Source organism: Choristoneura fumiferana, chromosome 24, assembly GCF_025370935.1.
Source record: "Choristoneura fumiferana chromosome 24, NRCan_CFum_1, whole genome shotgun sequence".
Classification (NCBI taxonomy): Eukaryota; Metazoa; Arthropoda; class Insecta; order Lepidoptera; family Tortricidae; genus Choristoneura; species Choristoneura fumiferana.
In genome coordinates, this window is record NC_133495.1 from 13,026,747 (window position 1) to 13,053,622 (window position 26,876).

General features: G+C 37.7%; 1 protein-coding gene across 5 annotated transcripts in view; it reads left to right on the top strand.

Annotated features, from left to right (window-relative positions):
• The window catches only part of Neto (Neuropilin and tolloid-like), a 341,810-nt gene extending 317,320 nt beyond the window's left edge, over window positions 1-24,490 (top strand). For 4 of the 5 annotated variants that reach the window (XM_074106549.1, XM_074106548.1, XM_074106547.1 and 1 more), the window contains 12 exons: window positions 10,956-11,321; window positions 12,156-12,244; window positions 13,249-13,423; window positions 14,372-14,520; window positions 15,833-15,930; window positions 16,996-17,150; window positions 17,988-18,106; window positions 20,130-20,267; window positions 20,746-20,907; window positions 22,180-22,483; window positions 22,815-22,958; window positions 23,346-24,490. In XM_074106549.1, coding sequence (XP_073962650.1) covers window positions 10,956-11,321; window positions 12,156-12,244; window positions 13,249-13,423; window positions 14,372-14,520; window positions 15,833-15,930; window positions 16,996-17,150; window positions 17,988-18,106; window positions 20,130-20,267; window positions 20,746-20,907; window positions 22,180-22,483; window positions 22,815-22,958; window positions 23,346-23,431 — 1,985 coding nt within the window. In that variant the 3' untranslated portion in view covers window positions 23,432-24,490. The remainder of the gene's footprint in view (window positions 1-10,955; window positions 11,322-12,155; window positions 12,245-13,248; window positions 13,424-14,371; window positions 14,521-15,832; window positions 15,931-16,995; window positions 17,151-17,987; window positions 18,107-20,129; window positions 20,268-20,745; window positions 20,908-22,179; window positions 22,484-22,814; window positions 22,959-23,345) is intronic. The other variant, XM_074106551.1, reaches the window with a different exon arrangement.
• The last annotated feature ends 2,386 nt before the right edge of the window (window positions 24,491-26,876 follow it).

The following is a 26,876-nucleotide window of genomic DNA, read 5'->3' on the forward strand; positions in this document are numbered from 1 at the left end:
AAGAAATCAGTAACACTGTCGGGAAATTTTATTATATGATCTGGTAGCCCCCAGCACCCTCGTTGCGATATAATATGTCATCCCGTTGTATGTTGTGTTGGCATTCAGAACACGGCCGGAATGCTTTAATAGGTAGCATACGAATAACGCGCTACTCATCGGGAATTTGGGGTAAGATTGTGGCAACATTAATCAATTGAAACAAGATAAATGCTTCCTGATTTCTGTGGAGATTTGGGAATTTACGTGTGTGTTTACATAACCGATAATTTTTATTTTATGATGCATAAATAAAATACTCGTACCTACTCTACTCAAAGCTGCCTCTTTAACCTCCTTATACGACATGACGGCTACCTTCTCTTTTATTTGCTTTGTACAATCAAGTCTCGGTCTCCCTCTTTTTCGCTTCCCTTCCACTTTTCCTTCTAAGATGACATTTATGAACTCATCATGTCGTATAAGATGACCAATCATTTTCCCTCTCCGATTCTCTATTGTTTATTTATTTATTTATTTATTTTATTGAGGTGTTCAACAGCGTTACAATTATGTTTATTCTAGTTTACAGACTGAATCTTAAGGCCAATAACAGAACTCCGTTAATAATACAAGTATATAAGCCTGAGTAGGAGTAAACGTACCTTAAATAAGAAAAAAAAAAGTTAATAGGAAATGACGAATATATATATATGTATGTATGTGTATATATATATATATATGTATGTCCTTACACAACATGACGGCTACCTTCTCTTTTATTTGCTTTGTACAATCAAGTCTCGGTCTCCCTCTTTTTCGCTTCCCTTCTACTTTTCCTTCTAAGATGACATTTATGAACTCATCATGTCGTATAAGATGACCAATCATTTTCCCTCTCCGATTCTCTATTGTTTATTAATTTATTTTATTGAGGTGTTCAACAGCGTTACAATTATGTTTATTCTAGTTTACAGACTGAATCTTAAGGCCAATAACAGAACTCCCTTAATAATACAAGTATATAAGCCTGAGTAGGAGTAAACGTACCTTAAATAAGAAAAAAAAAAGTTAATAGGAAACATATACATAAGATGTGTCGCTAAAGTAAATTAAGTGTGTGTGTGTGTGTGTTACCAGGAAATACTTTCCACAATTGAAAATTTGAATTTAATTCTTGATGTGACAAAGGGGTCCACATTTCCGTTAATGTTCTCATCTCTCCATTGTTGACTTTCCTGTCCGACTAATTTTCTCCATTCTTCGCCATCACCACAGGGTCCATGGCCAGAGCCATTCTTTGGCTACACCGACCAAAGTGGAAGTTTCTTAAGTTCATTATTGTAATACTGCTGGACTTCAGTGCCATTGAATTAAATAAATAAAGAACTGGGCACGGAAACGTAAGTTGATTAATTATGTATTTTTATAATTGTAGATGCAATGTCAAAGCATAGCTTTTAGATACTTAAGACCGCGTTTGTTTGTCCGCAGGTGCCCTTTTATTATTATCTTAATAAATATTACTATCTGCCCTGTTCCCGCCTTCTTCTTTACTCTAACAACTTCCCCGTGACAAACGCACCTAACACCATCACCACACTACGCTGACGGTGATGAGAGTGCGTCATCAAAGAAACACAACTGCTCACCATCATACCCGATGTTAACTAACGAACCAAAACTAACATTTCAAATTTTTACAACAAATCGTGCTAGAGCTGGTAGGCCGTGTCAGATTATTTCTGCGTGCCCGATGTGGCAGATATTAATGCAGGTAACTGTATTAAATATAATGACCCGGATAACTCACGTCTTAAATCGAGTTTAGCTCGACATGTTTCGGGCTAATCCGTAGCCCTTCGTCTTCGAAGACATGTCGAGCTAAACTCGATTTAAGACGTGAGTTATCCGGGTCTTTATATTTAATATGAGTGAGTCTCACGGTAGTTTCATGTTCAGGTAACTGTACTTCGTCCCACTAATATTATGAATGCGAAAGTTTGTAAGTCTGTTTGCGTGTTACTTCATCACGTCTAAATCATCGAACCGATTTAAATGAAATTAGGTATGCAGATAGTTTTAATCCCGGAGAAGGACATAAGAAACTTTTTATCCCGGAAAATTGCATAGTTCCCGCGGGATGAACGAATTTGCGACGGAGTCGCGGGAAATGGCTAGTATTACATATTATATTGAATTTACCAGCTATACATACTGCACGCACTATAATTTCAATTTGCGTTCTGTCATTACTTTTCAACACTCTTTTTAATCCTTCTGCTCCCGTATACCTTTCCGAGCGTTTCAGCTACTTGGCTGCTGGCAGTCAGTATCGGTTACGATCGAGTACCAATCTCCTTTTAGCCTGTCTTCTACCTCATCCAAAACATACTCTAAATCCTTTACAGTGCAATCTGCCAGGCTGTGGAATCGGCTACCGACCTCCATCCGGCAATCCCCCACCGTGGGATCTTTTAGGGAAGGCTTGAGAAGAATGTGGCTTGCACCTTCTCCTTAAATTATGGTCATATATATAGTAGTTTATTTATTTATATTGTAGTTTATGTATTATATTGTTTAAAGCACTGTATAGTAGCTTCCATTATTTTAACTCTAAAACTCACCCTTTGTCGGACCCTAACGTATTGCTCCTCTCCTCTCATCCACTCAAAGGTTGACTGGTAGAGATCCCTTAAAGGGATAAGTCCGCCTTTGTACAAGTATCTTAAAGTTTGTCAGTAATGTTTTGTTAATTTTCTTTTGTACAATAAAGAGTTTACATACATACATACATACATATTTCTCTGTAGGTACCTATGATATATAATAGTTATTTATGTGGCTGGTGCATAATGCCTAATTATGTATACCCGCATACATAACTTTATATACATGCATATCATAAGTTTTCTATAATATGTTCAGATATGGCCTGTATTTTTAAGTTAGTGTTACTGATAACTAGTTTGAAGTACCTACCAAAGCTTAAATAAAACAGATAATAAAAAACTAAAGTTTTATTTATAATAATAATTATTATCTACATGTCATAAGTTTTGTACAATATGTACAGATATGCATTGTTAAAAAAAGTATTACCGATACTTTAATATAAACATTAAGATGCACCCAAAGATACCAGGTTTCTTGATAAAGGCCATTTGATAGTCGTTTCTGAACATATAATAGGGAAGTTATGATATGCATGTAGATAAACTAAGTAAAACGTCATAGGTAGGTACTGTATCTCAGATCCAAAGACAATTTACAGCAGCTTGTGCCTTTCAAAAATTCAATCGGCATATTCTAATCTATGGACTAACCGGTTTTTAATAAAAGCGACCGCGCTGGCACGCCGCCAACGCACAGCTGTCGTCTAATATGTTCTTTAAAAAACAAACCTTGACTCCGTTGTCTATGCGTATGTAGGTTGGCTACTAATGGTACCATAACTAAAATAAAGTGGTTACAGTGCCGGTTTTAAAATAATTGAACCATATCTAAACTTAATAATGTACCTAATAAAGAGATACATCTTTTGTTTGTTTGCAGGGGATTCTCTGAAACTATTAAGCAATTTTTTCTACTCCTATACTGTAATCTATGATTTACTTAATCACGAACAGTAATGTAACAGCATACATAAAAAGATTCTGAAAAAGTCTATATTGTCTATTCCCCATAACAGCACTGTATCGTAATGTTGCTAAAACGATACTGCAAACTGCAACCACTTACTTTTTTTTCTTAATTCGTACGTTCGGACAGGCTAAGGTGCAATCAGTTACATATTTTATAAGGTTTTTATACAGAACATAATCCATAGCCTGCCAACGCTGCCAACATATAAGTAACGCGTATTTTTAACATCGTCACAGGCAAGTAAGCGTGAATCAAAAACAAAATTTAACTTAGACAAATTTTGTCATTTTCATATTTGCCACTTGTTTATTGTTGTTTACCTTCTCTTTGCGTTTGCCATACTTTTTACTAAAGTATGAAAACGTTTAAAGTTTACTATTTCTCTAATTTTGTATTGTAATTTATAAGTATCCAGTCGAAGAAAAAGTATTGTATGCAACGTTGTATAAGTAAGTCAAAAAAAGCTCGTGGCGTCTTTTTCTTATGATGTTCGCTAAAGCTCACATCGTAACTCACGCCACTCACCTTTTTTGAACCCTGTTATACAACTGTTGCATAAAATACTTTTAAAATTTAGATCACTAAAACAGGGTAGGTATGTACAGTCACCAGCATTAATATCTGCCACAGCGGAGCGTGCAAAAATATCTGACACGTCTTTCCGGCCCTAGAAATAGAGATATTTATGCACGCTTGTTGTGTCAGATATTGGTGCCGGTGACTGTACTACCTATAATATACCTCGTTGAGTTTCTTGCCGGGTTCTTCTCAACAGCGGTTTTTCCGAACCAGTGGTAGATTCTTTTTGAAATGCATAAACTGTGCTTGTTATAGCCTAAATTGAATAATAGTAGATTGTACAACAAGAGCATATAACGAGCCATTTTAGCCGAGACGTTCAAATAGCCACCCGAGCCGGTACGGCGAGGGTGGATAGACACGTCGAAGGGGAAATAGGTTTAATGCTCGAGTTTTTCACTCCGCTTTTCACTTCGATGGCGAGGAAATAGGACATTTAATAGTAATGCATTTAAAATAATTATATTTTTTTAGTTTTATTGGTCTATTTTGATTGATTCTTAGTTTCATATAAATTCAAATTATTAAAAAATATATGTAGAAACTTTTTGTTTGTGGCGGTTTACACCTAATTGCCTTGGTCTAAGATGAAGATTTTACTTTATGCACTAGAGCATAAAAATACATTTTATGTTGCCTAAATCCAGCATAAATACCAAGTTTACGAGCATGAGAAGTGAAAAGATATTTCGACTTTGACTTTGACTATGTATGTGCGAGTCAAATCTTGCAAGTCGGATTGACAATACGATAATCAAGCAGTGACAGTATTTTATGAACGAACAGTAAGCCTTTATCTATTCAAGACAACATGCCGTTACCATAACACAAAAGACGTACACCGCCATCTATCGGTGGGTTGGGATCTTAAACTCGCCCTTACAACTTGTACACAATGTGCGACATTCGTATTGTTCAGCAACGGATGCGTGATCGTGTGTTGGTAACGTCGGGGATGAACTTGTGGCGTGAAATAATAATAATTCATTTATTTATCAGATTACATAATTGATCCAGCTTTGTTAGTACCGTTAAAATAATGAAATACTTATTGACTATGTTAGTAAGTTATACAAAACAAAACAAAATATTTACCGCCTAGCAGTCATGACAGCCTCATAGTGCCTCATAAAAGGGGAGTCGTACCTGGCCGCCACAGTGCTCATGATGGGGTTGGGGCTGGCAGAGAGAGAGACAAGTCTTTTTCGCATTATTGCGTAGAAGTCGTCAGTACTAGCCAGTGCAAACATGCCTGAAGCACTGCAGAATCGGGGCAGCCCCAACAGCATCCTGAAGCCATAATTGAAATGAGATTAGCATTTCCTGTGTTGTGACGTCATTGGGCATTTCTATCTACCGTTGTACCCTGAGTTTATCTCTCCGATTTCAACAAAATTTGGGAGGTAGACTCAGTCCATGATTCCGAGATTTAAAAACAGTGTCTCCAGATGTGTCGCCAAAATGTTGTATGGATGTGTCCGTTTTGTTACGAATTTTTCTTAATACTTTTCGTAACAAAACGGACACATCCATCCATGCAGCTGTCAGTTGTCAAATGTCGCCATACAAGGACACATACGTACGACGTACGGCGACATTTGACCACTGACAGCTGTCAATGCGACCTCTTTTTTTAAATCGAACAGACCAAGGCACAAAACCGATTAATCTCACCAAACATGTGGTTTGCCGAAATTAAGTTTCAATTTACTTGTAAAAAAATATCTACAGGAGTGAGCTACATTCTTAGTGTACTATCGATAAAAAATATAATATGGACCATCCTAAAAAACTAAAGGTACTCAATTAATTTGTTTCGTGAACAAATCTTTATCCTTAGAAACGTTTTTGAGGCCCACCTGGGGGGCCTACCACGCTCTCTTAATACGATTCAGTTTAGGCTCTAAACTGAACTGCATCGCTATTTCGTACCACGACGTTACTTTTGCGATTCTGTTCAAGCACGGTTTAGCGACAGCGATACAGACATTTTCATTCACTCACTTCAAGCGGTTTTCGTACCATGACGCTTAACTTGAGTGGGAAGTGGGAATTGAATCGCTTCAGTGTCAAATTTAGCGATTCAGTATAAGTTACACATTCTGTCAATTCTTTTGGAATTTTAAGTGTTTTACTTGGAATATTTTTAAATTTCCATAACTTTAAAACTTTTATTCAAGTTTTATAACTTTTCATAGGTACCTCACAACATTGTGCTTCTTAACTCTTCATTGATAAAACTAAATTTTCAGTGAGAAAAGAGACTCATGGATTAGTGACAGCGTAAAATTTGTATTTGTAATCAAAAACGGTTGCTAAGAACACGGAATGACATAGAGTTATGGTTTTCCAAAATAAAGAGTTTTTAGTATACAATATTTGGTTTGCATATAGCGGCATCCCTTCCGCGACTTAGCGTTTCAGTTTCGGACCAGAGACAATATAGGTCTTTCATTCACTTGTAAACCATTGAGACTCAGCTCTGAGAAATAAACGTCGTGGTACCAATTTCGACGATTCAGTTTAGGTGCCTAAATTGAACTGCTCTGCGTTTGGATCGTTTATGAAAAGATCATGGTAGGCCCCCAGTGCCCTATTTCACGAAGCTACAATTTACAAGCGGTAGCCTCTTTTCAATGCATACTGTTAAACAAAGACTACCGCTTGTAAATTGTAGCTTGTAGCTTCGTGAAATAGGGTAAGGTTACATTTATGAGTACACTTTATTAAGTGAGTTTCTTAGTTTTTTTACTTTAATTATTTTAACTTATCATACCGACTTCAGCAAAATGGGCAGTGATACAATTCAATGTTCACGACCCGCTCTTTAACTGCTTCTACCAAAATATGACTTTACTTGGCAACAATCAAAGTCCAAACTTCTACACCGAGAAACCTTAGAACGCAATTCCAGCTCTGCTTTGAAGTGTTTGACACCTAGTGACCGGAAATGCCGGGATTTACCGGCGAAAAGCCGATTCGCTCAACGTGACAGTCGAAATTAGAAAATGGCGGAAAAGAATGCGAACAATAAAAGCCCTGCGAATGGCTGACGTGAAAAACCAATACAGTGAATCGGTGTTGCTGTGCCAGGGATCGGGAGGAGGTCGTTAGAGAGTTTAGTTTTATTTTCAGAATAGAAGCTAGATTTTGCACTGTCATCGTTAAGCGAGACGTCAGTGCTAAGGAGTACGCTAACTTCGGTGGTGGAGGTGGAAAATATACCTAACTTACGTCTTCTCACTCTCTAGGTTGCTAAACGTAAATGTTCATTGCCACTGTAAGATAGTTTTCTATCCTACAAGAAGTTCTAGAGATCTGAAAATAAAATGTAATATTTTTAAAAAGAAAATTTCAATTTTTGCGTTGCAATCACACATTATTTTCAGGTTAGGTTGACATGGGGTAACGTGGGTGTATAGGTAGTACCTCATCGTTGATAACTAGGATGCAGGTTCAAAAACGTTTTGATTACAAGAAAATCGGCTATCGTAAAAACCGGTAACCTTGCCCATGCCTGCGTCTGCGTCTGGGCCGGCTCCCCCGGGACTAGCCTGAGGTCGCGCTAATTTATTCATTGCTCGTTCTGCACTAACGGTACTTTCTCGGTAAAAACCGTTACTGCGAAACTTACACTGTACAACACTTCGTTTAAGCGTTACGGTTCCGTAGAATTATCAAAAATTATTATTAAGCTTTTACCCGCGACTTCCTTCGCACAAAAGCATTATTAGTCTTTATAATACTTGAATAGGTTATAAAGAATAGAATTTTATAATTCAAGCTTTGGTTTTTTTCCGTTTCACCAAAAAGGTAATTACCGGTTTTTATCAATGAACTGAGCTGTCTGTCGAAGTTAAAAAAATCGAAGAAGAATCTAACATAGAATTAGAAGAATCTTGCAAAGTTAAAAGAACTTTTTCAACCCTTTGCTTGAGCGGGCCATAGGTCAAACCACTAAGCCATCACGGCTTTTTTTGTTCCTAGACGGTTTAATTTTGGAAAAAACGGTTCTTGATAACGTCTCTAATTTATCATACAGAAAAATGCTTTTTAATTTGAATAACTTTAACCCTACTACTAACGGGATCGAATCAGAAATGAGGAGATACGTAGAAGAACAAGGGTCACCGACATACTCGTAGCCATGTGAATTAGCTCGTTGAAGTGGCAATGAGCAGGCCATAAATATAGCACGGAGAACAGATGGCCGTTGGGGCCGAAAAGTTCTCAAGTGGAGACCGCGGATCGGCAAGCGTAGCGTTGGACGTCCACCATGGAGATGGACGGATGACCTGGTTAAAGCCGCGGGTTCATGGCGGATGCAGGCCGCTGCCAACCGAAGCGACTGGAGATCTATGGGGGAGGCCTATGTCCAACAGTGGACGTCCTACACCTGAGATGATGATGATGATGAACCCTACTAAGGGTTCGAGTTATTTAACTTTAACGCGTAGTTAAAAGCACTCACAATCCAGAACACCCTGAGGTTAAATAACGTTTCTAAAAAGGTTTCTTTTTACGGACCTCTAAAAAGCCAGTGAACGAACTCCGATCTTATTAAAGTTGTTGCGTAAAATACAACTTTTGGGACGTCTTTTACGTGTAATACAACTTCTAATTAATGCAGGTTGGAAACGTGTTCCACTTGAAGTTACGACATTTTAGATTTGATATTTTAAGAAGTACTTTGTTAAATGTATTTGTGCATGAGTCACAACTTTGCTTGTTAGTGAAGAGGGTGTAGGTGGTTGTAAAAAGTCCTCGATGGGCAACCACGGAAGACGAAGCTTCAGTGCCCTTAGTGTAAGTTTTCGGTACAAAATTTGGACGACATCGTGAGAGTAGCGGGAAACCGGTGGATGCAAGTGGCGAGTTGTCGTTCATGGTGGTGTTCTCCATTTGGACGACCGGATGGCTAAGTGGTTAGAGAACCTGACTACGAAGTTTGAGGTCCTGGGTTCGAATCCCGGCCGGGGCAGATATTTGTGTGAATAACACGAATGTTTGTTCTCGGGTCTTGGATGTTTAATATGTATTTAAGTATATTGTATTTATCTATATAAGTATGTTTATCCGTTGCCTATTATCCATAGTACAAGCTTTGCTTAGTTTGGGACTAGGTCAATTGGTGTCAAATGTCCCATGATATATATATTTAAAATACGTCTCGATCGCATTCGCGTTAAAATCTCAAATTGTATGGAAACACGAACATCGCAAACGTTCCGCTAGAGGCGCTGTTCGTGTTGGCATACAAATTGAGATTTTAACGCGAACGCGATCGAGACGTATTTTGTAACCGAAAACTTACACTAAGGGCACAGTGCTCTCATTCTAGCATGGTGCGGGTGACACTTGATTCACGTTTCGTTTTACAAAAAAAAAAGTTGCTGCGGTCTAAATACCGGGTGTTTCCTGTAATACGAGCAAATCATTAAAACATAGATAGTACTCGTTAACCTGAACGATATTTGTTCAGCGATTTTTTTAAATAAGGGAGTCTTTATATTTTCCTATTTCATACAAATTAATACTGCTATCAATGTACGCCATCCTAGAATACAACTGACATTGCCTACAAACAACAAGAATTATGCTTTACGTTGCTTCTTCGCATAAACTTAAAAGTGTAATAAAAATTAAAAAACAATTATTTTTAAAAGTCGCTGAACTAATGTTGTTCAGTTTGACGAGTATAATCTGTTTTAGTTATTTGCTCATATTACAGGCCACACCCGGTATATGGAAGTATAAAGAGCAATGTTATACGAAATAAATTATTTAACCTATCAGATTTTTATAATCAATTAATAAAATTCAAAGCACAATAAAATTAAGTGAAGAAACGTAATATGCATGAAACGTAACCCCAGACACTCGTTTAGTGATGGGACCTAAATACCTAATGGATCTTGAGTTATATCGGTGCTTATTAATTGGCAAGTAACGAACACTCTTGCAGACTCCGTTTAGCCTTACTTAAGTGGCAATAATATTCCAATCAAGAATTTCACTAATATTCTCATCTAAATTAGCGTAATAAACGGATTAATGACGACATTAATTATGATTAAGATTTTAAATTATTAGTTTTATCGATTTAAGTTTCCACACTTTCACTCTCTAGTCTGTGATATTGACAGCTGTCACTCACACCATGCTATAATGAAAGCACTGTAGATGGACTCCATCTACGGAGTACAGAGTACAGAGAGAGTTTGGAACTGGTTGGGTTTGAAGTACTAGCTGCACATTGTAAGAAGACACACATCGTCACACATATTACACCAATCCAACTGTCACTACGACCATATTTTATTACGCCGACCGTTTCGAACTCAATCATAGTTCATCGTCAAAGACGTAGCTATCATAAGGTAGCGGGTGAGCAAATTCACTGCGAGTAATAATCAACAAAAACTATAGTCAGCAAAAAAAATAAAGAAAATTTATAACAAAATATATATTTTAACGATCCGATTTCCAAGTGGTTAGAGAACTTGACTAGGAACTTGAGGTACCGGGTTCGATCCCCGTCCGGGCAGATGTTTGTATGAACAATACGAATGTTTGTTCTCGGGTCTTGAATGTTTAATATATATTTAAGTGTGTATTTATCTATATAAGTATGTTTATCCGTTGCCTAGCTAGTATCCATAGTACAAGCTTTCCTTAGTTTGGGACTAGGTCAATTGGTGTCAGGTGTCCCATGATATTTATTTATATTAAAAACGTTTTTTTTGTTCCAGTTTGCTCATTCGGCGCAGCCACCGAAGCTGATCATGGCAGTATCCTGATTGCTGACGAATTATTTGAAGACGCAGCTACAACCATGTCAAGGACCAATAGTAACCATAGACTAGATAACGAAAATAAAGTAACTAGCGTTGTAAATAAATATTTAAGGCTCAATAATGGTAATACAACAAGACAATATAAAGGAAATGAGAATGAGAATGTCAATAAGAAAGTCAGGAGTAAAAGGAACACTGGTGATCCGAGGTGCGCGCCGTTTGAGTATACTGGGCCGTCGATGACTTTTCTAAACCCCCCGGTTAATAAGGAGGGGGATAAAACATATGCTAATAATGTTACGTGTATTACTAAGATTAGTGGTGAGTATTTTCAAATGAAACTCTACTAGCTGTGGGCTAGTGTTTTAACAAATGGCCTCTCAAGCAAAGAGGGTTATGGTTTCGCAACCTGGATTGGACGTCTGAATTTTTCAGAAATATTGTGCGAATTAGTGATGCATACCTAATTAGTGTTTCTGGACAATTATATTGCATTAACCCCCTGTTTCACCATACTTTGATTAAATTTATTTGACGGATAAATGTGGTGCCGTCTCTGTTTGTTGTGTTCGAATAGACGAAGACAGCATCAAATTTATCCGTCAAATAGAATTAGTCAATGGGTGGTGAAACAGCCCCTTAGTCTTTTTGTTGATACTAGTATTAATTTCATCAATGTGTGGAAACCAGAATTTTTATCAAACTACTAATTTTATATCACGTTCTAAATTTCACCTGTGTATTGTTCACTATTATTGAATCTACAATTTATTTCTTTAACTTGTGGGACTTGAGGCCCTGGGTTAAAATTCCGATGAGAAGCAGAAATTTGGAGAATTAATGTAACTGCTACTTTGAAATTATTGCTATCAATTACTGAATTTAAAACATCTAATCACCGATTAAGAACATCGTGTTGATATTCATTATTGTTGGACTCATTTAGTACCACCTACCAGAATGGAACCTTTGTGCTACTAATATCATGTTGAAATCCCATACATCTGCCAAAGAAATCATAGCGAAATTTATAATGAAATGATTCTACCCTGGCACATAATTCAGTTTCCTCGATTGTAAAAGCTTTGCTTAGTTTGGGGTTAGGTCAATTAGTGCAAGTTGGTCCACAATAATTGATTTTTTTTTTTTTTGCAGCACCAAATGAGAAGCAAGTAGTGACTTTGACGTTTGTCGACATATTCGAAATAGAAGATCATCCAAAATGCGAATATGATTATCTAGAGGTAACTACATGTTATAATGTTTGTTAATAAATTTACGTCCTTATTTTCAAACAAAAAGGGGTATTTTCCTGGTCGAGGCAGATCCTATCCTGCTAATATTATAAGGCCTTGGGGGAGGCCTATGTCCAGCAGTGGACGTCTTTCGGCTGACATGATGATGATGATGAATATTATAAATTTGAAAGTGTGTGAAGATGTTTGGAGGTTTGGATGCTTGGATGTTTGGATGCTTGTTACTCAATCACGTCTAAACCGCTGAACTAATTTAGATGAAATTCGGTATACAGATATTTTGAGTCCCGGGGAAGGACATAGGATAGCTTTTATCCCGGAAATTTACATAGTTTCCGTAGCGCTGGCGGTACGCAAAAAAAAGCTGCAAATGATGTTAAAAGCATGAAAATCGGAACGGTTGATCTTTAGGTCATACGAATCAATTTGACCCGTAGCACGAAAAGGAGAAGAGTTATGACGTCATCTTTTTTTGTAAGTATGAGAAAAAAAAATGTTCTGAAACCTATCTTGTGTTATCTAATGACGGTTTTAAAATTATTTATATCACATCATAATATTTCAGTCAATTGTTTTAAAACATACATAACAATAACAATCATTTTCAAAACATACCAAGTTTTATGATACGGTTGAATCATTATTTGTAAAATATACCTAAAACGATATATTTAATAGCCTCATATCTAACCCCAAGAAAGCAATTATAACTTTGAAAATATTTACATACAGTAAGTCAGTAGTTGGACTGAATTGAAATTAGGTATACCTACTTATGTAAATTGCGTGGCAACACAATAATCTGGTAGTGGAATCCTGGTAGTCAGGCGGAACTCTTCAACGGTTAATGGCATCGACTTGAAACTTGGTATGCAAATGTAGTTTGGGTGACAATACAAGTACCTACAGTCAACAACAAGTACAGTCAGCAAAAAAACTTGTACTAAAAATGGAATTTTTACCAAAAACTTATTTAATGATTGTTTTAATAGGTGCGGGACGGCAAATACGGCTTCGAGAACATCTTAGAGCATCGCTGTGGCAAGGCCTTCCCACCGCAGATCACGTCCACTGGACCCCACATCTGGTTGAAATTTAAATCAGACGACAACATAGAGTATGCTGGCTTCAGGATCAACATCGCCTTCACCACTGGCTCCGATAGCCGTAAGTTCTGTATTTGACGTAGTAGGCCGCTTGTAGACATCCGTTGTTTTGACCGGACAACGAACCGTTTTTCCGGACTTGCCGCAGTGTTGTATGGCTTACAATGGATGTGTGTATCATTAAAATTTTATAAGCTGGGGGTTTTGGACTGCATAACTCATCTGGTAAAGATAACATTGTTCTGTTATGGACAATAATAATCTATTATGGACACACTACAACACCGACCACCTACCTGAGTACCGCTTACAATGACGAAAGGCCTTTCTTAACGAGTTAAGCTTTTGCAATTGCGACGTTGTAACTTAGAATGACTTTCTGCCAAGTTTCTTGCGGCGCATTCTTCTTGGCAATGATGGTCTTTCCGAAAGCGCTGGTAGTTTAAAAAATGACGTGTAAAAGTGCCCATTGCGGCCTATTTACTGAATAAATCATTTGAAATTTTCATTTGAAATTAGAGAAGACGGTAGCTATTTGTTTGCATTTTTAGGGTTCCAGAGCCGAAATGGCAAAAACGGAACCCTTATAGTTTCGCCATGTCTGTCTGTCTGTCTGTATGTCCGTCCGCGGCTTTGCTCAGGGACTATCAATGCTAGAAAGCTGTAATTTTGCATGGATATATAAGTAAACTATGCAGACAAAATGGTAAAATTAAAATTAAAAAAAAAAATTTTTACGGTACCTCCCATAGACGTAAAGTGGCGGTGCTTTTTTTTCTCATCCAACCCTATAGTGTGGGGTATCGTTGGATAGCTTAGACGATTAAAGTGAAAATTTTCATTAAAATCGAGCGTCCCCCCCTCTAAAATCTAAACCTGTGGTTGGAAAAATTTGAAAAAAATCAGGATGGTAGTAAGTATATCAAACTTTCAAGGAAAACTATAACGGTTAAGCTTGCTTGAGAATTATTAGTATATATTATATAATTTTTGAAATTGTTACTTGCAGAGACAATACCAGATTCATGCTTTATACCTGTAGCAGCGGCAAGGTATGGCAAAATCGACAACAACGCTGAGAGTGTTAAGAAATGCAGAGACGAGAGTCCGTACTCACTGAACATAATCTGGAAGATAACCACTGAGCAAGGCAGTAAGGTATGCCTCCCAAATAACTGTGCCCTTAGTATAAGTTACACAAACGCTCCGCTAGAGGCGCTGTTCGTGTTTGCATACAAATTTAGATTTTAAGGCGAACGCGATCGAGACGTATTTTGTTACCGAAAACTTACACTAAGGGTACTGGATAATGATCTATGTACATTTCGTTTATTTTAGCATTAGAAAGAATGTGTGGTGGGGAAAGAAGTTGCACCCTGAGTTAATCTCTCCGATTTCAACAAAATTTGGAAAGTAGACTCAATCCACGGTTCCGAGCTGTAAAAACAGGGTCTCCAGATGTGTTCCCAAAATATTGTAAGGATGTGCAGCTCGGAATCATGGACTGACTCTACCTCCCAAATTTTGTTTAAATACATGGCTAAAATAAAAAAGGAAACAGAATAAATAAAAACTACATAAATATACCTAACTATAAAAGGAAAACACATCTGGAGACACTGTTGCGGCATAGCCCTAACACATGGCGGCATTACCTCTCTGTACCTCAGAGAAATTCGCTTAAATACATGGCTAAAACAAAGGAAACAGAATAAATAAAAACTACATAAATATACAACTATAAAAGAAAAATGTCTCTTTAGAGGCCCTCGGCATAGTCCCCAACAAACTGGCGGCATTACCTCTCTGTACAGGATCAGGAAATTCGCTGGGAGAGGTAATCGCCAGCTCTCTCTATCAGCCGGGACGACAAGGCCCCCATGAAGGCCCTCCGGAGAGCGTGCCCAGACCCATTGTGGGAGAATAACTCAGGGTACAACTTTAAATAGAAAATAATGTTTCTCTTTATTGAGAATCACTTTGGAAAAATAAGTCCCATCAAATAAAATTAAATGGCCCATTATTATTATTAAATTATTTTGATTTCATAAGTAATGCTATATTTTTTCATTCAAATTCAATAAAGACTCGTTAAGATTGTTTATATTTTTTCTAATGCTTAGACAAACGAAGGGACGAAGGGGATTTATAACTCTATATACTGTTTAGTTTAGATTATATGGTATTTTTCTAACTGTTCCCCCTCACATATTCTCTAATGTTTTTTCCAGCTGTTTAAAGTAAGGTAACTTAAATTAAACGAACGTGGAGCGGTGAACTTGTTCGATGGTATGCAGAAAGTGACTGCCAGTTTTTTCAGCCTTATGCCCTTTTAACGAAATATGACAAACGAACGCACACACGGATACAATATTATTTTTTGCATTTTTTATATTTTCATAACAGAATGGCACGGTTATTGTTGGGTTTTCGTTTTTTTTTTAATTAAGCGCATCTTTTTCTTTTTCAGATTAACTTGGACTTTGAAAACTATAATCTAAAATATCCTAACGAATGTGAATTGAATTTAGTGCAAGTATTCGGGTCAGAGCCAAACTTCGATCACAAGTAAGTTAAATGTTAATCCCACTATTACACTAATACTCTACAAATATATAAATGCGAAAGTTTGTGAGTCTATTTGTTTGTTGTTACTTCATCACGTGAACCGGTCAACCGGGGAAAGACATAATAGTTTTTATCCCGGAAAATTGCATAGTTCCCGCGGGATAGTGGAAACCGAATTCTACGAGGACGGAGTCACGGGTAACGGCTAATATTAACTAATAGTTATTAATGATACACTAGTGTTTACCTGCGGCTTTGCACGCGTAAATCATAAGATACTACAGTTAAATTGGAATTCCGGAATTTTTCAAAATTCCCGTATCAATTCCCAAAATTACGAGTAGGTCGTGCTTTTCATCGATGTTGCATTAAAAACAACTATGCCAAATTTCATGACTCTATGCGCAGTGGTTGTTGTTTTGAGATTTTATCCCTATCCCGTGGGAACATCGGGATAAAAAGTAGCTTATATGTTATTCCAGATGTCCAGCTATCTACATACCAAATTTCATACAAATCCGTCCAGTCGTTTTAGCGTGAAGGAGTAACAAACATACACACACACACGCACACACAGATGATGATACTAATTGTATAACGGGCGGGCTCCGGCGGGACCTGCTGAAATATCCTAATTCAATTTTAAAACACGTTATATAAATGATAAAAATTATTATTTAGTAAATATGTAGGGTATACGGAATACAGAAATATGCCGAAGAACTAAAGTCATGCATATAGCTCGAAGAATAAATATGCAGGTTGAAATGGCAATGGGTGGGCTTAGCTCGACGAACAGATGAGCGTTGCGGGCGAAAAGTCTTCGAGTGGCAACCACGAACCGGAAGACGAAGCGTTGGCAGGCTTACCACTAGACAGACTGACGACATTGTGAGAGTTGGGGGGATACCGGTGGACGCAAGTGGCAAGTTGTCGTTCATTGTGGCCTACTAAGTGAAAGGCTTTGTTCAATAATAGATGTCTTCCGGCTGATGATGTGATGACAAATAGATAAGGAAGCTTAGTAAATCTCAGTAAATTACACATCAATGGTTTTGATTGCAGACTAGCGTATTACTGCGGGTTGGTAGCAAATCAAGTGACCACAAAAGATGATATAGGTAACGTCATGTACGTGAGAATGTTTGCGGCAAAGTCCGCCCGAGATAAATCGAAGCTCATCGCCAACTACATATCCGTCCGGACTTTGGAAGGACAAGGTATACTATTATGTTATTTAATTGTGTTAGAAATACGCTAGCTTTTCGAAATTTAAGATTTTATAGAGGATTTTTGGAACGCCTGACTGGATTCGAGCCCGCATCTGTGGCTTGTGCACCAATTAACTGCAGCAATTAAGTACTTCAGGATTGCGAAAATGAAGTGGTAGCAGCAGTCAGAAGGTTCTCGAGTGGCGTCCGCGGACCGGGAGACGAGTTGTCGGTAGGCCTCCGACAAGATGGAGCGACGACCTGGTTAGGCCGCGGGATCGCGGTGGACGCGGAAAGCACGAGACCGGTCTGAGTGGAGAGCCTTGGAGAAGGCCTATATCCAGCAGTGGACATGTTTCGGCTGACATGATGATGATGATGAATTAAGCACTTCTTCAATCAATCAATCAAAATCAAACAATGCTATCTTAATCACTTGCATACGACAATAGTCTAGTGTCCTAACAAAATCTAACTAGTCCATCAGTTGTTACATCATCAGAACAAATTGGACATGTATTTTTTCTTTTGTCAATATTATTATTGAAGATCTATATTATAGTCTACGTGACGTCACGTCGTGTGACACTTCTTAACATGGCGTTGCGTCTCGGACCCCCACTCCCGAACTTTACGAGCTTCATCTTTGTAATTTTATGCTCGATTATCAAAAGAAAAAATACGTTTCCAATATTTTCCGATCGATCTAATTAACAGAATAAATCGAATAATGTGTTTTTTACCCAAAAAAACTACCCAATTGGTGCCAATAGTCCCGTGATATGGTACTTCAATATGTTGGATCGATATTGCCTACACAAGTTAATCTGGACATCTGTGTTTTAGAAGGCTGCAAAAGCGATGAATTCGACTGTGCTGATGGCACGTGCATTGACCTTGCACTCAGATGCAACGAAGTAGCAGAGTGTAGACTCAAAGCGGACGAAGACGTAGAACTTTGCAAGGTTGGTTCTGTTAATTCATATCAAGTTTTATCATATCACTTACTGATCTTCTTCTTATTTAAGAGTTGCACTCTTGTCGGTGTAGCCGAAGATGGCTCTCCACTTCTCTCTACTCAAAGCTGCCTCCTTAATCTCCTTCTACAAAATGACGGCAACCTTCTTCTTTATTTGCTTTGTATATTCAATTCCCGGCCTCCCTTTTTTCACTTCTCTTCCATTTTTCCTTTCGATGACATTTATGAACTCATCAGGTCGTATATGATGACCAATCATTTTCCCTCTTCGATTCTATATTGTTTCCAAGGTTAAATCAAGGAGGAAACCAATGAAGGTCTACAAAAAAAGACTGCTCCTGTCTCGGTTTTCAAGCAAATACGGAACGGGGAATGCTCTGAGGAACTCTTCGACCTCATTTCAGCTGCGGGGCTCCATTACAGATCCACCCGTCGTCAGCGTTCATTTCATCGACATCATGTTGATGAATGGCAGTCTTCGACGGTGCGTTTTAAGCGGTCTTTTTTGCACGAACTTGCAAAATCTGGAACGAGCTTCTCGCAGGGGTCTTCCCATCGAGTTACGACCTGGGTGCCTTTAAGAGGCGAGTGTACAATTTTATGCAGGGCCGACAACGCACCGGCATTGCGTAAAGCGCTACGGGTGTCTATGGACAGTGGTGATAACTTAACATCAGGTGTCCCACTAGTTCAATTGTCTGGCCTATCTAACATAAAAAAATGGTGTGTGATAGAGGCGGAAGAGCTTCATGAACACACATTTGTTGCATAGACGTAGCTGATATAAGATCGCGGGTGAGCAAAGTAATTGTTAGTAGTTCATTGATATGAACTTCTGCTCTTATGGCTCTCCATTACTGGAGGTCTGCCGCCAGCTCTGTCAACTGAAAGTAGCGCCAATTTCAATCAATTATTTAAATAATATAATAGCTGCGTTTATGTAACGTGTTCCATACCCAAGTGAAAAATCAAATAACGGAAATACTGTCAGTATATTAAGGCAAGCGTCCGAGTGATCGACGCGCAAATTCCCAGTAGACAATACCCTGCTATCACCTCTGTTGCTAATGACATAAGATTAAAAATGCCAACTATCTGGACAGTGACAGCATTTTTGAACATGAAACTACCGTGAGACTCACTCATATTAAATATATTGACCCGGATAACTCACGTCTTAAATCGAGTTTAGCTCGACATGTTTCGGGCTAATCCGTAGCCCTTCGTCTTCGGAGCAACACGACTCAGCGGCTGCAGCAACACGCGCACTGCGCGCCGCCGCTCTGCTCGCGCGACTACCCGACGAAACTGACACCGGCACACAACTACCCGCGTTTGGGTATCGGAGCACATACGCAGTATAAGGAAACTGGACGACAAGGGGTCTGCTGTGGCCGAGCACTCAATGGACTCGGATTCGACCCACTATATCGGATTTGATAAGGTAGCTGTATTTGCGAGAGAGACATTTTTCATTCCGCGTAAAGTGCGTGAAGCCATCGAGATTAGTCGTCGGCCAAATTTCAACCGGGATAGTGGTGTTAAATTACTCGTGCTGCGTCATCGGTGTGTGTGAACGTACCTTTACAGAGCGATGTTGTTAGTGTTGTGTGCTACCCTACGTTTAACAGTTGTAATGTTGATGAAAATGCGGGTAGTTGTGTGCCGGTGTCAGTTTCGTCGGGTAGTCGCGCGAGCAGAGCGGCGGCGCGCAGTGCGCGTGTTGCGGCAGCCGCTGAGTCGCGTTGCTCCAAAGACGAAGGGCTACGGATTAGCCCGAAACATGTCGAGCTAAACTCGATTTAAGACGTGAGTTATCCGGGTCAATATATTTAATACCGGGCCGGGACCTTTTTATAGCGGCAACATTTCTTATTGTTATTTTTACTAATTATGTGTCATTGCTGTTATAAATAAATTATTTTCTTTCTTTCTTTCTAATATGAGTGACAGCATTCGTACGTTTACCTTACTTATTTTTCAGTGAAACATTGATCATATTGTTACAGAAAAAGAAAGAATCACCGCTCTCCGAGCCACATATCCAAGTGATCCTGATCATTTTCTCGCTGATCCTATCAGGCATGTGCTTCGTTTTCCTGTTTAAATGTATCCGGAAGCTCTATCAGGACCACAAAATAATTAAGGTAAAAAAAAACTACTTTTTCCCACCCACGACTAAACTGTGGAACTCTAGCTTCCTTGGACCGCATTCCCGGAATGGTACAACCTTAGATGAATGATTGGTCTCGCGCGAGACAAATCATTCATCTAAGGGTACAACCTTAATCTGACAAATTGTTGTTAAAATTACCTCGACGTTTCGACTACATACGCCAGTAGTGATGGGGTTAGCCGCGTGAGTTTTTTAAACTACCTCCCATTTTATTTTGTTTTTGTACCCGCACTATATCGCTTCTACACACAAATACACAAATGTATCGTTTTAATCTAAGTGTGATTGTAATAACTATTATAATTAAATGTAATTCGGTGCATACTCCTCAAAATTTATCCGGTTTATACTCCTCAAAATTTATCCGGTTCGAGAGGACCAAAAAATCACTATTTTTATCACTTATTATTTCAATTTATTTAATTTAATTTATTATTATTTTAATGCAGGAGCATATACAGCGTTCTTGCGAAGACCGTCTTGACACTTTGATGGATGGGGAACTCACGCTTGACCCCAAGCAGCTAGAGAGAGACAGCGAACCAAGAGCGAGTCTAGAGAGAGAGAACCATACCAACGAAATGTACAAACAGCAAAGGAATAATCGAAAAGTAAGCCTAACAATCGATATTTTTCCATATCCCAAAAAGAATACGGAACCCTTATAAGATCACAGTATTTATTCCATATCTTGACATTTTTATTCACTATTTTATTTTTACAAAGAAATTCAATTGTGTGTGTAAAGTTCCCAATCTGCATTGGGCCTGCGTGGGAACTACGGCCCAAGCCCTCTCATTCTAAGAGGAGGCCTGCGCCCTGATTTGAGAGCTATTTACCCCGAGATGATGACGATGATGAATGTTTAGCTATTTGAGTTTTGTTTTGGCATGAGTTTATTGAAGCTTAGCAAATTTCGAAAATAGCAAAATTTGCTCCCAAAATACATCGATGCTTTTCCGAAACAAATTAATCCTCTAGACTCATCACATTGTGGTCGCATCCCCAGGGGTCGAAGAGTTCGGAGACAAAACCCTTTCTATAGCACAGTCATCCCCTAAAAATTGAACGCGACCTTTCCATGGGACAACTCACAAGAGGCCTGATCTAATTTTGTTTGAAATATTTTTCGGTTTCAACTTTCTTAGGACCTTTGTGATGGGAAAAGGAAATATTTTGATAGTTTGTAGCCACTTTTATGAAGATAACTAGTGTTTTATTAGTCGTAACTGGCTACGTGTGTTGACGTAGTGGCTCCAATATTTTTATTTAAATAAAAAATATATTTGGAGCCACTGACGCAAAAAAACATTTTCCACAGGAACATCTTAAAAACAGCTTGAATAATACATTCACTTAAATAAATAAATAATAAGAACCGCATTGTTTGAACTAATTTTAAAGCTCTCTGAATTCTAGCAAATAAGTAGATAATAATCTTAAAAAATACCATGAAAATCAAACCACATACTCGTAATAAAAGAAAGGTTTAAAGTGCTATTGAAAGTGCAACGATTTGGTCACCACTTGTTGTGCTGGCTTTAAATTTATATATTTAAAGGGAATGCAGCATGTTTATCTCGATTTATATTAGTTAATTTTTTGTATAATTATGTATTAGCGTTTACCAATATGTCTATCTAACTGTATGTATTTTGATTCATGATTACTATTATTTCTATTTATACTATTGTTTCTATTTTCCTGTCAATCGTTGGTAGGTTAACTAAAAGAAATTGCTTTATGGGGTTAAATTTGCCTTTTTACATTTGTTTCTCGCTGTAATTTCTTTTTTATGTTCTATGTACAATAAAGTCCTAAACAGACATAGATACTTATTTACTTACGTAGAGTTATAACATAGAAAATTTTGTCTTCTACAGGCCAGCAGTATTGACTCTGATTATATACATGATACTCAAATAGACATCGATGACGATATGTGGCGAAGAGAAGCAGAAAGCATACCTGTTGATCCCGAGGATATAAGAATAGAAAACAAAGGGAGAATGAAAAGAAGTGATACTAGTAAAAGAGAGGAGTCTCTTAGAAGTAAGAGCGCCAAAGAAGAAGATAAAGAGAAGAGAGACATCAGAGATGCGTCTGTTGGTGCTCCAGATACGAAAGAATCTGGATGTCAGACAAGGGAGAGTCTTTTCCAGGTTGAACCAGCTCAAAGTTCTGATGGTATGTTAATTTTGATGGAAAAGTGTAGGTACTGCAAAAGTGAATTCGTTTTTACAAATTTTCTCTTTCAACGGCAACGTAACTGATGAAATAGAGATTGAAACTTTTCTACAAAAAATAGCAAAATCAGTACCATTCCGTTTCACATGTTTTATTCCATTTTTGATCTTTCATACAAGTGTTAAGCTACGACTTAGATACGAGTAGTTACATACAAGAATAGTTTTAAAAGCAATCATAACACTACAAAAAAAATGACCAAGGTGTACCCAAAGGTAGCATTCTGGGGCCACTGTCGTTCATACTTTACATCAATGAATATTTATGGCAGGTTCTGGAACAAACAGCCGTGGGTTCTCGACTTTCGGCTACTCGGGAGCGACCATCGCCCGCCCCTCCCCAGCACCAGCCAACACTTCAGAAATCACCATCGAGCTGCTTCGGCAAGTCACTCCTCAGGAGTCGATCAAATCACGTGAGTTTTTCTACCTACATTATAAATATAAATCATTGACTTTCTAATGTACCCCTATCCATAGTCTTATAGTTGTTTATATAATAATTTTCTTGACAAAAATATATTATCACAACCATGATTTCCAAGACCTTAAACCCTTTACCCTAGCCATGCAAATTATTATCTAAAATAATAGAGATGAGGGTATTATAGAAAAAAGATAATGATGATGATTATAGAAAATCGCGGTCTAAGTCCCGTATCCCTCCCTCCCTCTAGTAAAAAAAATAATGTGCAATCTAGCAGTCTCCTACACCTAACTCTGGGGGAGGCCTATATCCAGCAGTGGGCGTCCTACGGCAATATGATAATTCAACTTAACACACCAATATTATTCTCCAACAGAAAAGAAAATGGACCGCCGCCCGATGAGTTCCGAAACCACTCGTTCAGCACCCGATGTCATCATCGTGTCGAAGCCGATTCGCTGAGGTTGACCCTCGGGGCCACCCCCGTGGGCCCCGAAGCCCCCTCCCTCGTGGGTCTACCCCCCACAGCGGCATCGTCCCGAAGGCTGCTACCAAAAACTCTACGACTCCATACCCAAGAGTGTTTCTTTCGAGGACTGTGAAGGTTATTACAGCCAATATTTTAACGAAGGACCAAAGTTAATCTATGATTATTGTTTGAAAAGTGACTTTTATAAAGCTAAGACACTGCCACGGAACCTCGGCTCGTCTGTGGATAAAGTGTATCCACAACGTTCTGTGTGTTTTTGTGAAACAGCCGATTATAGGAATAGAGTGACGGTTACAGCTGATATAGAGGCACCTAGATAGCATTCGATGAGATTCTAGACTTGTGATATAAAATGTAGGACGCTTGGTTTTGTATAGTTAAGGTTGCGATTAAGGTGACCCGGGGCTATTGTAACTAGGGGGATATTGTATTTGAGCCGTTTGATGGTGTCCATACGACGCCATGTTCTTCTCGGCCATTTTACGTTGTGTTCGCCAGAAGACTGTCCTGTCTTCACACAACACACATGAACAGAACATGGCGAACATGGCGTCGTAAGGACGCCATCAGACGGCTCAGATACAATATCCCCCCAGCTGGGTCACCTTACTTTTTTCTATGTTGAAGTCCTAGAAAGTTTTATTAACATACAATAAGGTATTTGTTACCAATCTATTGACATATTTTCTATAACCTGTCAAAACGAAATTCCTCGTGGATCTTCATGCCAATAATGAATCAAGTCAATTTTATTAACTAGTACATAATTATTTTCTAATTTCAAAGCTACTTATATAACAAATGCTACAGTTAAAAGCAAGTTAATTTTAACTTCTGCGCTAATAATAGGTTTTTATAATTAGAGTTATGTCTTGTTTATTTTTGACGGTATCAACTCTATCAGTAAGTTCTGCTTCTCATGACCTTTGCTTAGTTTATCGATTAAAAAATCTTAGTACCGTTTGGTAAACGTGTACCTCTTCTTTCAAAATGTATTTAATTTTTTAATAATATATAAATTTTATTTCACTACCGCAGTGCGAAGCAATTCAAAAACTGTGGGCACAAAACTGACGTTTGGCTGGGATGATGATGATGATGATTTCACTACCGAGTGTAAGAGAAAACCGTCACAAAACTGACGTTTTTGATAAGGACATTTTTTTAACCATCGGCATCGATTGTGCTTTTGATTCTGAGTAGGAAAAATCATATTTTTTCCAAAATTGAAAAAAAAACGAATGGGTACACTTTTTTGTAAACATGCCCGTTTAAAAATAGATGGGTATAGAACCATGAACCTTGTAGTCATACATAGCTTGAAGTTTTGAGTTCGATCTCTGGTTGCGGCAGATATTTGTATGAAAAATACGAATGTTTGTTCTTGATCTCGAGTCTTGGGTGTTTCATATGTATTTAAATTTGAATTAATATATATGTATGATATGTATTTAGGAATTTTGTTTTTAATTTTTTTAATTTTGTCATTTTATATTTTAATTTACGTTTATTGAATTATTGTTTTATTTGGGTAGTTTAGTTTTAGATTTATTTGAGTTCTGTACAGTTTTATTTCATTTGATTTTGTTTTGTTCTTTTATGATTGAAATTTGGGATGTGTGGTACTTTCTTATATGAATAAAAAATGACTGGTATTTAAATTTGTATCTATCTATTTAAGTATGTCTATCTCGTTGCCTAGTACCCACATATACCTACGTTTACTTATACATTGTACATGCTTTCTTTCTTCGGGACTAGGTCAATTGATGTCAAGTGGTCCGTGATATAATTATTTATTTATTTGTTCACATTTTTAAAAGCAATAAAGCAGAGTTTTAGTTTAGTACATTAGTTTGAATATTAATATTATGGTAAATGTCTGAGTGTTCGACAAACTAAATGCCCAATAGACACTCTGCTGTCACCTCTATTGTTGATGTCAAAATTCAAGATGACTACAATTGGGGCAGTGATGAGCACTGGTACGTTAACCTCGATATGAATCCGCCAAACAAGTTACCATAACAAATGTAGATTAACCTTATTGGCTAGGCACACTATTTTTAACCCCCGAAGCAAAAAGAGGGGTGTTATAAGTTTGATCGCTATGTGTGTCTGTATGTCTGTCTGTGGCACCGTAGCTCTTAAACGGATGGACCGATTTGAATGCGGGTTTTTTTATTATTTGAAAGTTGAAAGTAGGTTTTCTAGCGATATGGTTCTTAGACATGTTTCATCAACATCTGTTCAGCTGTTTTTGAGATATTGAACTTTGAACTGACAAAGTCGAGGGTTTTCCAACCTTTAATTGGTAATTCAAGGTTCATTATCAGTTGATTACAAAATCATGTGCAAACTTTGGTTTGGATTTTGTACCTAAAAAAGCCGATTTAAAACCTTAATTGGCATTGATAGTTGTCTATTCTATTTGTATGAATAATACGAATGTTTGTTCTCGGGTCTTGGATGTTTAATATCTATTTAAACATGGATTTATCTATATAAGTATGTTTATTCGTTGCCTAGTATCCATAGTACAAGCTTTGCTTAGTTTGGGACTAGGTCAATTTGGTGTCAAGTGTTCCATGACATTTATTTTGTTATTTTTTCTTAGAATAATTTATCTAACTTGACCATAAACATTTGAAAATCTACATGACGCTATGTAATTACACAAACCATTTTCAACTTGTTTGCTGCCATAAAAAAAAAACTTTTAAACCCAGTATTCGAAACTTTTTAAATTAAAAATTCAATTCGTGTTTTCCGAAAAAGGTTCGTTAGACTTGGGGCAGGCGTAATTGTCGGAAGTTTGGAAATCATGTAAATTATAGGAAAGGGCAGGTTGAAGGACTAAATTACTTTAAGTTTGAAGAACGAGTGTCCGGGGTCCAATCCGATGGAAGTTATCTAGTTAAACATACCGCGAACTGTGGTAAGGCTCCGTATCGTACCGTAACAGCAACGTGCCAGGCAATAGTTATTTGTGTCACAAGGGAGCAAAATGGTGTATTTACGGCGAGGGCGTATATTGAATCGCGAATCGCGTCTTTCTGTGTTTATCTATTTTATTTCCTAATTTCTTATCCTTTTTCTCCCATTGCGGCCTTTATATTGCTGTTTTATGTTAGTGGTTTATGTATTGTATAGTATTGCATGTATGTATTTATATAGTTGTTTCATTTGTATTTATTTTAATGTTATTGATTTTTTGTTTGTTTTTATTTTCTGTTTCTGTTTCCGCCACCTATTTTTGTAACATATATAATTTCTTGTACCCAAATGGAAGAGATCGCTTTTAAGCGATAAGACCGCCTATTGTCTACCGTGAATCTAAGTGTTTATATTATAACTATTTTTACTGCTTTATGGTGTGCAATAAAGAATATTTGTATTGTATTGTATTGAATCCAG